This window comes from Microplitis demolitor, chromosome 2 (assembly GCF_026212275.2).
Source record: "Microplitis demolitor isolate Queensland-Clemson2020A chromosome 2, iyMicDemo2.1a, whole genome shotgun sequence".
Classification (NCBI taxonomy): Eukaryota; Metazoa; Arthropoda; class Insecta; order Hymenoptera; family Braconidae; genus Microplitis; species Microplitis demolitor.
The window spans coordinates 4,082,195-4,097,852 of NC_068546.1; the positions used below are offsets into that span (position 1 = coordinate 4,082,195).

General features: G+C 35.5%; 2 protein-coding genes across 2 annotated transcripts; both read right to left on the bottom strand.

The window, feature by feature from the left end:
* Positions 1-1,912: 1,912 nt before the first annotated feature.
* LOC103576951 (polyamine-transporting ATPase 13A3) lies at positions 1,913-7,529 on the bottom strand. The gene is made up of 6 exons (XM_008557405.2): positions 7,406-7,529; positions 7,236-7,320; positions 6,310-6,537; positions 5,943-6,242; positions 5,661-5,865; positions 1,913-4,816 (listed from the first exon to the last, which is right to left on the bottom strand). Exons 1-6 carry the CDS (start codon positions 7,527-7,529, stop codon positions 1,913-1,915), a joined length of 3,846 nt encoding a protein of 1,281 aa, XP_008555627.1.
* Positions 7,530-8,349: 820 nt separating this feature from the next.
* Positions 8,350-14,630, bottom strand: LOC128669009 (polyamine-transporting ATPase 13A3-like). Its single transcript, XM_053743025.1, has 6 exons — positions 14,322-14,630; positions 14,151-14,235; positions 12,213-12,440; positions 11,846-12,145; positions 11,562-11,766; positions 8,350-11,481 (listed from the first exon to the last, which is right to left on the bottom strand). Exons 1-6 carry the CDS (start codon positions 14,443-14,445, stop codon positions 8,431-8,433), a joined length of 3,993 nt encoding a protein of 1,330 aa, XP_053599000.1. The 5' UTR covers positions 14,446-14,630; the 3' UTR covers positions 8,350-8,430.
* Positions 14,631-15,658: the final 1,028 nt, after the last annotated feature.

Sequence of the window (15,658 nt, forward strand, 5' to 3'; positions counted from 1 at the left end):
TTTTGCTATAAGTATAGAGCCGAAAAAAATGTAATGGTACATAATTGATACTTTTGAATTCCAGATGATACCGGAGTTGAAAAATGTATGCCAAGCAACGGAGTCGACATTAACTGGTGAGGAAGTTAATGGTAGAAGAGATAAGATGAAAAAATATCAAACGGAAGAGGAAGTTAACAATGTGGAAGTGGACGTGGCTTCTGTTACGGCATGGAAAAGATATCAAAACTTTATGACTCTAGTTAATTCACACGGTGTCCAGTATAACAATAAACTTTTACTTGAAGCCATGTTCCGTGGTAATGATTTACACTATCGTGACCAAGGAACATATCGGTAGAAAACTGATAGACGATTTATTCAGGTATATTATTTACCTACTGGAGTTGATGGATGAATAGACTACTAATAAATGTTGCCATTGTCGGAAAATAAAACCAAATAATTGTGTCACTAGTCAATAGAGATTGGTTTCAATTTTTTCTACGGATTAAATGATCGCGATTTTTTAATTAATAAATAAATTAATTAGTGGAATTTAAATTGCGTTAGAATGTGCTCAAAGTAATTGGAGGAATTTTTAGCACTATTTGTAATTTATAATTTGTAATTGATGATAAGTAATTTTTTTAAACTAGTTAATTAGTTAATTAGTTAGTAAAAGAAGATAAATATATTTAATTGTAATTTGAATGTGCAAATTTATGTAAGCAAATAAGTAATTAAATGTAAAGTTGAATAAAAATTTTCATCTAGTCAGAATAAAAAATTATTTATTCATGGAAAATATTATTATTATTATTATTATTTAGACGTAGATCATGGAAAGTTTAGAATAAGGGTTATTTATATAGACAGGGAATGAATATTATAAAAGTGAAGCGGTAAATAAATAAAAAGATGGACGAGATGATCAATGGAATATTGAGTGAAGATTAAATAAATGGAGCAGATCGATTGAATCGAATTAATCCTGGACAATTAATTCAAGTTATTATTATCATTATTACTATTTATATTTAAGATTATGGATATGAGCGAGTGATTTATAAATAATCTGGGAAGGTAGAGTAGGTGTGATCTTGTCGAGGTTCCCATGACAGACAGCTCGGATCGTTATCCAGAAGAACCTTTTGGGTGTTTCGTGTCTCGTTGATAATTACAGCCGTTTACTTTATTAAATAAAGCATCAACCAGCCAAAGTCTCTTTTCGTGTCGTTTGTCCGTAACTGGGTTCGAGACCAGGACACTGATCGTTAAAAACAACTCAGTGGGTCTTTTTAAACATCCTAATATTTTCAAAACCACTAATTTTAATTCCAACAAACGAGACTCACCAGACGCTTTTTTTAAAATTTATTTATTAGTACTCACTGGCATTCGCTATTTTCAGAACCCTCGATCAGTTTCTATCTAATAAATTAATTTCCGGTGATTATAAAGTTAAATATTGAACATATACATTTCCATATTGATTTCCGTCACTAATTAATACAAATTGACTTTAATTCAGTAAACATTCAATTCTTTCAAGTCCAGCTTGCCCCATAAGACCATAAAACTCAACCCATCAACCATTTTTTTTCACCACTTCAAAATATCGACATCTGCCATCGCACTGGTCTTTCCGTATTAACACTCTCTCATCAAAATTCATACTAATTATCTTATTACTTTAAATTTGCAATCAGCATTAAATAAATAATTATCACTTTGCATGACCTTACACACAGAATTAATTTTTACATTGACAACACAATAAGTTTTGCATGGCTGTTTGTTACTGTAATCGAAACCATGGAATCGATTTTCTATGTTATTTCTGACTATCTATTGATCTAGCATAGTTTAGATCAAAAACTGATCACCAGATTCATTAACGTCATTGTCTTTTACCGTAATAACGCCTCGTTCATTTAGGAACAGCGCCATCTGGAGTCGACGGTTCTTGTGTGAGAGGCGGCCATTTCGTGTTCTTTGACAAGTCACGTTCTATCGCCAAAAACTTTCGTCTCGATTGGTCGATATCGCGCTTGCCACAGCGTTTCTTGCTTGCAGCCAAGTAATCAACCATATAATATTCGGCGAACAATGAAACAATAAAGTGAGCAGCACAGTATAAGACCAATCTGATCCTAAATGACATTTCTGGTGGCATTTCTAGTTCTAATCGGTTACGCAGCCACTCAAATGGATTAATAGCCAAGTAAATAGTGAACGATGTAATAAAAATGGTATAGAGTCGTAATCCGCGAATGCTGAAAATACTTTTGCGATACAGGTGGCCCCTAGAAAAGGTTATTCCAAGTATAATTGACTGCATTGCACTCATGATGAACATGGTATAGTTTTCATGACAACCATAGCCGGTTTTTCCTTCTTTCTTTCTGATATTATACGGTTTGTACCAATCATACTGTTGGAGGTTGAAGTAACTCAAGCACAGGAAACCGATGATAATGATTACTTGTGACGAAAGACTCAACAATGATGATGTACCGAGTAGACTCTTTACAGGCGGCTTCTTTGCCAGTGGGCCATCATAAGCCGGAGTGTATGGTGAGATAAATAAGAAAATCGACGTAATGCAGAAGTCGGTGTACAAGTATTCGAAGTCGGTAAGACCTGAATCGATTTCTATTAACATCATGGTTAGGACTAATTGTCCCAAAGAAAAGGCTGCTATGAACTTAAAGATACTGAAAGAGGTGATCAACGCAGCACGACCTTCCCTGATAACAGATTGCGAGCAAGAAATATTCGGTTCCTGGCTGGTGAACGGTGACGCTGCTGATGACTCTGTATCGGAGAGCGAGATTCCAGTGTGAGCAGCCTTCAGGGCACCACAGTCGTTGGCTCCATCTCCGACCATGGCGACATAGTATCCGAGACCCTGTAACTCTTGGACCAGCTGCTGCTTCTGATCTGGTAACATCCGTGCAAAAATCGCTCCACGTGTTGCTATTTTAGGAAGAACCTCTGGGTAATGTTCTTTGATGATTGCCCAGGTTTTGCCATCAACGGCAAATGCATATTTGTTAGTATTGTGCTTATGGTAGTCGTCAGAAAGATAGACTCCATCTGCACGAACGAATGAATCACTTTCGATTTTTTTTAGCGAAATGACATTATTCGAATCAGTCATTTCGCTTGAGGACATTGGTGATGGAACGGTATGATCACTACGGGTGTAATATAATTGTGGCTTTCGTTGGACAATTTGTTCTGCAGTCACAGCAATAACTGGCATGTCTGACTGTATCATGCCGCAATCACGTGCTACAGATAACGCCGTAAGGATATTATCACCAGTAACCATAACTGTCCTTATTGATGCCTGATTAAGTGCTTTTATAGTTGGAGTTGTTTCTTGCTTAAGTCGGTTATCTAGGATAATGAAACCCAGAAAGTAGAGATCGCTTTCCGCAGACTCACGGCTAATGCATTGAGCTTCAGCATGAGTTAGTTTATTGAGTTGTTTTTGTCCCATTGCAATTACACGGTAGCCTTCGGAGGTGTAATGCTGGAGAACGGAAGTAAAATCTGCAGGAACTGATTCTGGACGTGATAAACTTTGGATCATTTCCGGACTTCCTTTGCAGTAGAGATCATAGTGCGTAGCACCCAACGTTTGGGTGATGACACTCATACGCTGCAAGCTTGATGCAAAAGGAAAATGTCTTACGATACCTATTCCTGATCCTAGCTCAGCTAATTCTACATTCGTAGCAGCCAAATTGTCTACTTCAGAATTGGCGATTGATTTTTGGTGAGTTGGGTACACATTCAGCAGCGGCTTTTGAGGTTGTATTAGCCTCGAATTCTCGGGAGGGCGTACGATTATAGAAAACATCATTGAGAATTTAGTGTTACCCGATTCGTCAGGCTCTTCGAGGGTCCAGCCGGTTGATTCGAACATCTTTAGATCCAGTGGATCTCCAACCAATGATCCATCAATGATTGATATTTCATGACAAGTCACCATGCCAAATAATAATTCTGCTGTCGTTAATGATCTAATTGACTTAACAGGTACAGAAAACTTTCTTTCTGCTACCGGAACAACTCCCCACATATCTAGATCATCTTCAGTAAGGGTTCCAGTTTTATCAAAGCAAATGCAGTCAATAGAACCTGATACAGTAATGACTCGAGGCTCTGTACAGTAGATTCTATGTTTCTCGAGCCGGTTTTGGGCTGCTAAACGCCCTATCGTTATAGCAGCAGGCAGTCCTGGTGGAACTACTATAGTAAAGAGATTCAGAGCCTCATGGACTATTTCACCAGCGTGTATGCCGCGCTGCGCTTTAGTCACTGCTGTATAAATAGCGCTAACAAATGCAACACATGTCATAAGTTTTATGAATTTATAAGAGTCTTGCTCGAATTCGATGTCCACAGGTGGCGGGTACAATATTGTTCGCACTAGTCCTCCTTTGACAGTAGCGAAACCCGTACGGATTACAACGGCAAGAACTTTTTCATTCCCAAACGTACGAGTTTGGATAACTTTCGTTCCACAAAACAGGGTAGAGCGAGCGTGTTTTTTGGTATCGTATATCACATTCGCGCACAATGGGACTGAGGTTTTAGTGACTGGTACGGATTCTCCAGTTAACATCGACTCATTAACGATGCATGTCCCAGAAAGAAGAACTGCATCGCAGGACATTAGATAACCTTGAGGAGGTATTACTAAGATGTCACCAGGAACCAATTGGTCAGATGTTATGGAGTCTGTTTTGTCAATTTTTCGGTTCCGTATCACTGTAGCTTTGTCTAATAAGTGGACTGTTGAATGTAGTTTATGCTGATTCTGCAATCATTTAGATTAATTTTTTGTAACAGTCGCAGTTTATTTCACGGAGAAAAAAGTATAGTAAATTTTACTAAAAAATATGAGAATAGTTACTAAATTTGGATGGTAATCTTGAAACGCTTATGATTTATATGAAAAATTCGTAAACAAATAAGCATACTTTACAAGTCGTTTAGTAATTTTTCATATACTGATTATGGAAAATCTCCTGTTTCGCATATTAATTTTTAGTTATATTTAGTAAATTTTACTATCCCTGTCTAGTAAATTTTATTATCCCATTTAGTAAATTTTACTTATTAGAATGGAAAAAAATAAAATTAAATTTTTATTAGCTTTGAATTTTTTATTATTATTGCTATCATTTTGAATATTATCGTTATTTATGTTATTTGTATTGGTGTTGGTGTCGATTTTTGTTTTTTAAAAAATCACTTGGTTGAACCGAGATTCGAACCCTGATCTCCCGCGCGCGAGTCATTTCTATGTCTGACGGCCCGATGTCTCCTTTCGACAAAAAGGTTTAGAACTTGTAATAAATATTTGTACATGCTATCTTCACCAACTTTTAATTTTATTTGTACATAGTAGAATTTACTATACAGATAGTAAAAAATATAATCGTCTTAGCTAAAAATACATTACGCATAGTAAATTTTAATATCTTATTATGTAATTATTACTAATTAGTAAATTTTACTAAACGTTTAGTAATAATTACAATGCAGAATTTTTTTTTTCATATTTGTTAGTAAATTTTACTGTAGTATTGTAATTTTTACTATACTTTTTTCTTTGTGTAGGAGTGACTAAAATTGAAATTAAAATTGGGTCCACTTACCCGACGCATCTGGATGACAGACAATATAAGACTTATAGAAGCTGTTATCAGAATTACTGAACAGTAGAAGAAGTATAATTCGGACAGCCACAAACAAAAACTGAATAATTGAATAATGTAAAATGGATGCAGAAATTCGAGCCACAATAAATGTAAAAAGCTTTTCAGAGGGACGTTTATTTCATTTTTCCCATAGACACTGCGCCTGTAATTAAATTCATCTATAAAAAAGCTTATAGTTTACCGAAATAAGTTTGTCTATCAGAAAGGTATAAACTCAACCTTAGAAATTGTTCTTGAGAAGTCAAGCCCTGCATTTCGTGCAACGTTGACGTATAAACACCAGTATCTAGGCCAGCTAGTTTAAGAAATTCGCCGCGGTCATTATCCCAAATGTAAATAAATTTTTTGCACGTGAACGTCAAAATGGAGGACACTTGTTCAAAATGTCCGCTGTGGAAGTGAATTGACAGCTTCAGAGCATCATCTACAGTTGTCACACCAGCCAGATCTGTCGAATTGACACCAGTCGTATCATTCCCTGATTTACCAACCCACGTCTCGCTGGCCGATGCATTTTTACTGGAATTTATTTGAACAAATTAAGTTCAGAAATTAGTTGGCTTTAATAATAATTATGAAGACTTACCATACATCGGCAGCATTCAGGGTCGTTAGTTTTTCAACATAATAGCAAACATGATCGCCTTGAAATCTTTCGATCAACAGCACAACACTAGCCTTCTTGACTGAACATTTTGAGTGGGTGGCTCGAACCATATAATGAGGTAGCCAGTGGAATACAAGGCGTAGGAGACCACCGGTTGCTATTATAAAGAACCATGTGATCATCGTGAATATAATGTTCCTACGGTATCTGGAAAATAGAAGAATCATTTTAGTTTTCCATGTACTCGAAAAAAATTCAAGGCGTCACGATTTAATGCCTGTGATTCAAGAAGTAAAACCTAAGTCACCGTAGTTTTAACCCTAATCCCTTGAACATGGGTTGTGTCCGTGAATTTTCAAATATTCTACTGTAAACAGCCTACATGCCGAAATTCCAAAAAATTGTTTATCGAAAAAGAGATTTCCGGGGCTGCCAACAACTCTATAGCATACTTGGAAGTCCAAAGAAAATCTACGAATTTTTTCAAATTTTTCCTTAGAGAATAACATAATTAAATTAGCAGCAGACATAAATGACCCATGTTCAAAGTTTACGGGTGTTGTAAACAGCGACATGGGATTAGGGTTAATAAAGACGGTTTATAAATATTATTAATTAGAGTTTGTCTCCTTATAATTACAATTTCTCTTATTATATTAATTATTAACTATTATTAATTAGTCTTACAAATATTTATATTAATAAAAACGTTCAAAGTCTGAAAATTAAAATAATCAACATGACTCGTTATATCACGTACTTGTTTGTATAATTAATTGTTTCTCACAGAAAATTATGACCAAGGACTGATTATTTATTAGTTGTATTTTAAATAACTATTAACTTCAAGGTTTTATTTTCATGCATACAAAAACTTCAAAAAATCACAAATGAGAATAAATTACCCGTAAACTTCCATCTGATCTTCTTCACCAGGATTAATATAATCCACCCCATTTTTGAACTGCAAATGTTCTTTGCCCTTCGTACCTAAAGCAGAAAAAAAACTTCCATCAACATCTTTAAAGGAAACCCTTCTTTCTCCCCCTTGGCGGTAAAATTAAAATATTCTTACCCTCCAACAATTCAGTTTCTTGTTCAATTTGTGGGTCAACAATATCCGTTGGCGTTCGATTCTCAAAAGACTTGTCTTCATTTCCAGCTGAGCTCGAATTGAGCTCGCTTGGAGTCGTGGGCATTATTACTATCAATGAATTAAACTATATATTTATTTATATTTATAATTATATATGTACCCTATAATAAATTCACGTAAATTGGTAAGCACTTAAGCACAAATATTGTCTGGTTGACACAACCGACTAAACTCAAAGCTTGTCTCTTAACAGCTACTATGGCCCATCCAAGGCTCACTCACATAAATACCCATTGAAATAAACAACTATACCAAAACTATGTAAATAAATAAATAACCAAAAGATCTAAGAATCGCGAACCCCATCTGCTATCAATGACAGTGTCCTGTTATCTTTGGTTGTCGCTTCAGAATAATTCGTATCAAAGCTAGCTTTCTTACGACATCGAGAACTGGATAACAATTATTATTCAATTTGAATATATCTTCTACGTCCGACGTTCACTGTTACGTTGCTGAAGAGATACTGTGGACTGCAGCTAAATGAACAAGTTCAAACTGTCAGATAAAGAGACGTATATATTTTATATAATCAACTCTGAAAGGAAAACAAATCTGAGTATCTTGAAGATACTGGTTGAACAATTTTTGCAAATCTATACACATAAATTGATATACATATCGAGGTGACTGAAAAATATCCAATTGGCTAAGCACGGCATTAATTGATAACAATTATCTGATAATAATTAAATAATACTACTCACACTAGAAGTGTTTATTTTATTTTATTTTTTTCGTAAGTGATTATTATGAACTAAGTTTATAAATAACATCTATCTTTAGATAATGTTCGAAAATTTATATTATATTTACATATAAATGTTCTTCTTTATACGCGATCACATAAGGTTCGATTAAGCTCTACAAGATTGCATAGGACCATTATTTCATTTGTGCAACAGCTCCCGCATTTCCTTCCCACTTTGAGTCTCGTAAATGCATCATAAGCTGCCAGCTAATGCCGTAATTATTGGGGGTCGTGACAATGTTATCTGTCCCAAGGCTATTTCATTATCAGAAATACGCTTCTCTATTTTTATTTCCGTAAGCGTGTTCCGTCTTATCAAATCAGCTTTTGCGACATCTGGAGTCGGAGGCTCTCGTGTCAAAGGTGGCCATTTCATGTTTTTTGACATATCGCGTTCGATTGCCAAAAACTTGGGTTTTGATTTGTTGGCATTCTGCCATCGGTATGGCAGTTTACCGGAAATTAAGTAATCAACTATGAAGTATTCGACGAGTAATGAAATAATCAAATTGGCTGCACCGAATAAGACCAATCTCATCCTAAATGACAAATCTGGCGGCATTTCCAGTTCTAATAGGTTACGTACCCACTCAAATGGACCCATAGCCAAGTAAATAGACATTAGAGACATCAAAATGAAGTACGTCATCAACCCGTGGTTGGTAAAAAAACTTTTGCGATATGGGTATCCTTTGGAAAAGGTTGCAACGAGTATAATATGCTGCATTGAGCTGATGGTAAAGAGGGTGTAGTTCTCTAAACAGGAGACGTCGTCTTTGTATTCTTTTCCGTCGGCATCGAACGGTTCGTACCAATCGTGCTGTTTGAGGTTAAAGTAACTCCAACATTGAAACCCGGTGATAATGATCATTTGCGTCGCGAGGCTCAATAGTGAGGATGTGCTGATCAAACTAGTCACTGGAGGTTTGTTGAACAGCGGACCATCATACGCTGCAGTACGTGGTAAAAAGAATGCAAACACTGATATGATCAGTAAGTCGATATACAAGAACTCGAAATCCGTTAGGTTGGAATCTATTTCGTATAAAATCATCACTGAGACGAATTGTGTTAGTGAATAAGCCGCCATGTACTTGAAGATACCAAACGAGGTGACCAAAGCAGCACGTCCTTCCCGGATAACAGCCAGCAAGCAAGAGATATTGGTAACCTGGCTGGTAAATGGAGATGCTATTGATGATTCCGTATCGGAGAGTGAGATTCCAGTGTGTGCAGCCCGCAGGGCACTGCAATCATTGGCACCGTCTCCGATCATGGCGACATAGTGGCCAAGACTTTGTAACTCTTGAACCAGCTGTTGCTTCTGATCTGGTGACATCCGTGCGAAAATCGCACCACGTGTTGCTATTTTAGGAAGAAGTTCTGGATAGTATTGTTTGATTATGGCCCAGGTTTTGCCATCAACCGCAAAAACATACTTGTTAGTATTGTACTTGTAACAGTCGTCTGCGAAATAGATCTCATCTGTGCATCCGAAAGTACCATTTTCGACTATTTCTAACCAATCGATGCTATCCGGATTGGTTATTACGCTAATGCTTGAGGGCATTGGTGACGAAACGGTATGATCACTGCGGGTGTAATATAATTGTGGCTTTTGCTGACCAAGTTGTAGCGCAGTTACAGCAATAACTGGCATGTCTGATTGTATCATTTCACAATCACGTGCTACAGACAATGCCGTAAGTATGTTATCGCCAGTAACCATTACTGTCTTTATTGATGCACGATTAAGTTCTTCTATAACTGGAGTAGTTTCTTGCTTGAGTCGATTTTCTAGGATAACGAAACCCAGGAAATGGAGATCAATTTCCGCAGACTCACGGCTCAAACGCTGAACTTTGGCGTAAGTTAATTTATTGAGTGGTTTGTGTCCCATTGCAATCACACGGTAACCTTCGGAGGTGTATTCCTGGAGAACTGAAGCAAAATCTGCAGGGATTGATTCTGGGCGTGATAGACTTTGGATCATTTCCGGACTTCCTTTGCAGTAGAGATCATAGTGCGTAGCACCCAACGTCCGGGTGATGACACTCATACGCTGTAAGCTCGATGTGAAAGGAAACTGTCTTACAATTCCTATTTCTAATCCTTGCTCAGCTAATTCCGCATCCGAAACAGCCAAATTGTTTAGTGACAAGTTTTCTATTTCGGAGTTAATGATTGAATTATCTTGGTTTTGAGACATGTCTGGTTGTAAGTCTTGGTAAGTTTGCGGAAATTTTGAATTTTTAGGCGGGCGTACGATTATAGGGAACATCATTGAGAACTTGGTGTTATCCGATACATCAGGCTCTTCAAGGGTCCAGCCGGTTGACTCGAACATCTTTAGATCCAGTGGATCTCCAACCAATGATCCATCAATGATTGTTATTTCATGGCAAGTGACCATGCCAAACAGCATTTCCGATAGAGGCAACGTGCCAATTGACTTGATCGGTACAAAAAATTGAGTGTCTATCACTGGAACTACTCCCCACATATCTAGTCCATCTTCTGTAAGGGTTCCAGTTTTATCAAAACAAACACAATCAATAGATCCAGAAACGATAACAGCACGAGGCATTGTGCAATAAATCCGTTTCTTCTCAAGTCGGTTTTGGGCTACCAAACGCCCTATTGTCATGGCAGCAGGCAGCGCTGGTGGAACTACTACAGTAAAGAGATTCAAAGCCTCTAGAAAAATGTCACCAGTAGGTACGCCGCGCATTGATTTGGTTATTGATGTATAAATAGCACCAATGGCTGCGACACACGCTAGGCATTCAACGAATTTGTATGAATCTTGTTCGAATTTGAAGTCAACAGGTGGCGGGTACATTATTGATCGCACGAGTTCTCCTCTGCTGGTAGTAAACCCCGTGCGAATTACTACAGCAAGGACTCTTTCACCTCCCAAGTATCGAGTTTGGAGTACTTTCGTGCCGCAGAAGAGGGTATGACGTGCGTGTTCTTTGGTATCGTATATCATATCCGCTGAAGATGGGACCGGGGTCTTGGTGACGGGCACGGATTCTCCAGTTAACATCGACTCGTTGAGGATGCACATTCCAGTAAGAAGAACTGCGTCACAGGGCATCAGACAACCGTAGGGAGGAATCACTAGGATATCACCAGGAACCAACTGGTCAGATGATATTGAGTCAGTTTTGCCGGTCTCTCGACTTCTCATAACTGTAGCTACATCTGATGAATGGACTGTCGAACTTAGTTTATGTTGATTCTGCAATTGTTCGGGTTGATTTAGTTTTGATAGTCAGGGTGAATTAGAGTCAGTTAAAAATCGAAATTAACTAGACTTACACGGCGGGTTTGGATGACAGCCATTGTCATACTGAAACAAGCCATCGATATAATTGCTGCGCTGTAATAGTAGTAAACATCGGCCATCCACAGACAGAAACTGAACAATTGGAAAACGTAAAATGGATTCAGTGCTTCGAGACACAATAAATGGAAAAAACTTTTCAGAGGGATTTTTATTTCGTTCTTGCCATAGACGCTGCGCCTGTAATTAAATTTATATATAAAAAAAAGCTAGTAGTTCACCGAAATCAGTTTATCCGTAAAAAATTTATAAATTTTACCTCAGAAATTGTTCCTGAGAAGTCAATCCCGGCATTTGGTGTAACGTTGATGTAGAAACACCAGTATCTAAGCCAGCTAGCTTAAGAAATTCGCCTCGTTCATTATCCCAGATGTAAACAAGTTTTTTGCATGTGAACATCAAAATAGAGGACACTCGTTTAAAATGTCCGCTGTGCAAGTGAACCGACAGTTTCAGAGTATCATCAATAGTTGTCACGCCAGCCAGATCCGTTGAATTGACACTAGCCGCATCATTCCAAGATTCATCAATCAGTGTCTCGCTGTCCAGTGCATTTTTACTGCAATTTATTCGAACAAATTAATTTAAGAAATCAATTGGCTTAAATAATAATTATAAATACTTACGATACATCAGCAGCAGTCAGTGTCTTTAGTTTTTTTACATAATAGTAAGCATGTTTGCCTTGAAATCTTTCGATCAGCAGCACAGTATCAGCCTCGTCAAGTGAACATTTAGAATGAGTTGCTCGTACCATCAAATGTGGTACCCAATGAAATACAAGACGTAGGAGACCACCAGTTGCTATTATCAGGAGCCAAGTGATTATTGTAAAGATTTTATTCCTACGGTATCTGGAAAATAAGTAAATTATTTTAGTTTTTAACTTGTTTCAATTTTTTTTTAGTAATTTACAGTTTAGTGTTTCCAATTTAAGAAATATCGCCAATTTCATTCAAGTTGCAGTTAGTCTTAACCAACAGTCATTGATAAAAACTGATGCATGTTAATAATTATGTATTAACTCCTCGTCCGCGTCGGGTAAAATGGGCTGACGAAAATTCCATCTCATATTTTTTTTTTTCATTTTTAAAAAATATTAATCGAGACTTAGTAGAAATAAATATGTTCTCTTCATTATCAATGAGCTTCAAAAATATTTTTAATATTAACAGAAGCATAAAAGTATGAAAATAAAAATGATCTAAAAAATAAAAATATTGTATCAATGAAGAATAATATATTCTTACAATTGTCTAAAAACAAGTGCGTCATTTTGCTTAAAATTACGTCGTCTGTAATAGTGACTAAATTATCAATCTGATATTACTACCACTCAAGGCTCTTTTCTTTGAGGACAAAATTTAATTACCGTGATAATTAACGTTTTTGTTTTTACAATAATTTGTCATTTAAATAATTCTTAAAAATTTTTTTTTTAGTTAAATTTTACGTAATTATTTATATCAAGGTTTTATTTTCATTCAAAATAATTTTTCAGTTCTGTCCTTGTGATGAATTTAATTACTTTTGATTTTCTTTGTTTTTTATTCATTATTAATCTTTTAAAAATATGTCTAGACAATTTCAATCAGATCAAAAAAATAGATAGCAAATTCGAAGACAAAAAATTCATAATAACTGTTGATTTTTTTTTTTTAATGCTCTATACTATTTTGACCATGAAAAAGTTAAAGTTATTATTTTTTTTGTTACAAATTAAACTGCAAAAAAATTTTACTGCGGTTTTCAAGTTCCATATACTTTATGTTATTACATATTTTTTTAACCCGATTTTAAAAATGTTTATATTAAATTTCTCAAAAAAAAATTACATTTCAATACATAATAAAAAAATGTAAATAACGATTGACCCTGTGGGTCAGCCTTAAAATTTCCCGCTATTTCCTTATTCAGAGAGCTTGAAAACTTCATTGTTTCTAAATTTTTTAGTTTTTAGATTTGACAAAAAAGTTTGGACCAAAAAAAAATCGATTTCGATGAAAAAAGAAATTATTGTCCGTCGATATCTCCGAGAAAAATTATCAAATCTGCACATGTTTTACGGCAATCGAAGGTACTTATTAAGACAGCTTTGATTAAATTTCGAAGCAAATCAGTCGAGTGGTTTACGAGTAATACGAAAAACAGTTTTTTGATTTTTATCTTTCGTTTACTTCGTAAACTACCCGACGATCGACTTCGAAATCTAATCAGATTTGTCGTGATGACCCCTCTTGGTTACCGCCAACTACTTTTAAATCATTTGAATTGTTCCTAAGACATTGCATGACAAAAACCATCTTACACACGGACGTATGGAAATAGAATAGTTTCCTGGGACCTCAAAACTTCGATATCTGATGAAAAATCGATTTTCGAAAATTGTACCGAAACCAATAACTTTCCTTTTATTGAAAATTTTTAATTTCCATAGCGGGAAGTTTAAAAAGTAATGTAACAGTAGCTTTTGTAGATGTGCCAAGTAAATTCAAATTTTATTGACGTTTGTTGATTTTCAAAAAAATTTCAGACTCAAATAAAAATAATTGAAAATAAATTACCCGTAAATTTCCATCTGATCTTCTTCACCAGGATTAATATAATCCACTCCGTTTTTAAGCTGCAACAGTTCATTGCCCCTCGTGCCTAATGCAAAAAAATATTTTCCATTAATATCTTCAAAGCAAAATCTTCTTTTATCCCCATTGGCGGTAAATTTAAAAAATTCTTACCCTCCAACAATTCAGTTTTTTGTTCAACTTGTGTGTCAACATTATCCGTTGGCGTTCGATTATTAAAAGCATTGTATGCATTTCTAGCAAAGCTCGAATTGAGCTTGCTCGGAGTCGCGGGCATTATTACTATCAATAAATTAAACTATATATATTTATTTATATTTATATTTATATATGTATCCTAATAATAAATCCAAGTAAATTGGTAAGCACTTCAGCACAAATATTGTCCGGTTGACACAACCGACTAAACTCAAAGCTTGTCTCTTATCAGCTACTATGGCACATCCAAGGCTCACTCACGTAAATACCCACTTAAATAAACAACTATACCAAAACTATGTAAATAAATAAACAAAAGGTCTAGGAAGCGTAAACCCCGTCTGCTACCGACGCCGGTATCCTGTCATCTTTGGTTGTCTCTTCAGAAAAATCTGTATCAAAGCTCGCTTTCGTACGACATCAAAAACTTGACAACGATTATTATTCTATTTGTAAATATTTTTTACGTCTGACGTTCACTGTAACGTTGATAAGAAGATACTGCGTACTGAAGTTCAAGAAACGTGTTTAAGATCTCACGTAAAGAAATGTATATATTCAATCCATTTTATAAGAAAAATAAGCCTGAGTATCTCGAAGATATTAATTCAATAATTTATGCAAATCTACATCTATTCAAGGAATTCAATCGGCTATGCAAGTAATTATCTGATCGTCATTAACGAACATAACGCACTTATGCATTATTATTATTCTTATTATTACTACTATAATTTTTCTTCTTAAAACAAATATTCTCAAGTACGATTATCAATAGCATTCAGTCAAAAAGAATCTCTTTTTTACAAATACCAAAAAATTTCTGTAGCTCCACTGAAAAAAGTTTCATCCAAAAACTATAAAATTTATTCGTCAAAAATCGCTTTTTTTATTTTGGGAATCATTTATTCGCAATCAATTTTCCTATGACAATTTACATGATTAACTTTAACAAATGATTACCAATTCCCACGAAAAAATTCTCAGATACGATCATATCTGTTCATATCTGATCATATATAAGCTCAGAGATAATCATGTCTGTTCATATATGATTATATATAAGCTCAGAGATAATCATGTCTGTTCATATATGATCATATATGAACACACATTTCATCATGCCTGATATATAAGAACATGCATGGTCATATCTGCAGCCGTATAGGGGAAAAATGTTCAGATATGATCATATCTAATTATATACAAGCTCAGATGATCATGTCTGTTCATATATGATCATATATGAACACACATTTCATTATGTATGATCATATATGAGATCATGTATG

Excerpts from the sequence above, each read along its gene's own strand:
- LOC103576951 (XM_008557405.2), bottom strand. The coding sequence starts at position 7,529 with ATGCCCACGACTCCAAGCGAGCTCAATTCGAGCTCAGCTGGAAATGAA. Across the intron at positions 6,538-7,235 it reads GATCAGATGGAAGTTTACGG|ATACCGTAGGAACATTATAT; the intron begins GTAATTTATTCT and ends TCTATTTTCCAG. Across the intron at positions 5,866-5,942 it reads TCTCAAGAACAATTTCTAAG|GCGCAGTGTCTATGGGAAAA; the intron begins GTTGAGTTTATA and ends ATTTAATTACAG.
- LOC128669009 (XM_053743025.1), bottom strand. The coding sequence starts at position 14,445 with ATGCCCGCGACTCCGAGCAAGCTCAATTCGAGCTTTGCTAGAAATGCA. Across the intron at positions 14,236-14,321 it reads AAAAACTGAATTGTTGGAGG|GCACGAGGGGCAATGAACTG; the intron begins GTAAGAATTTTT and ends TTTTTGCATTAG. Across the intron at positions 12,146-12,212 it reads CTGACTGCTGCTGATGTATC|TAAAAATGCACTGGACAGCG; the intron begins GTAAGTATTTAT and ends AATAAATTGCAG.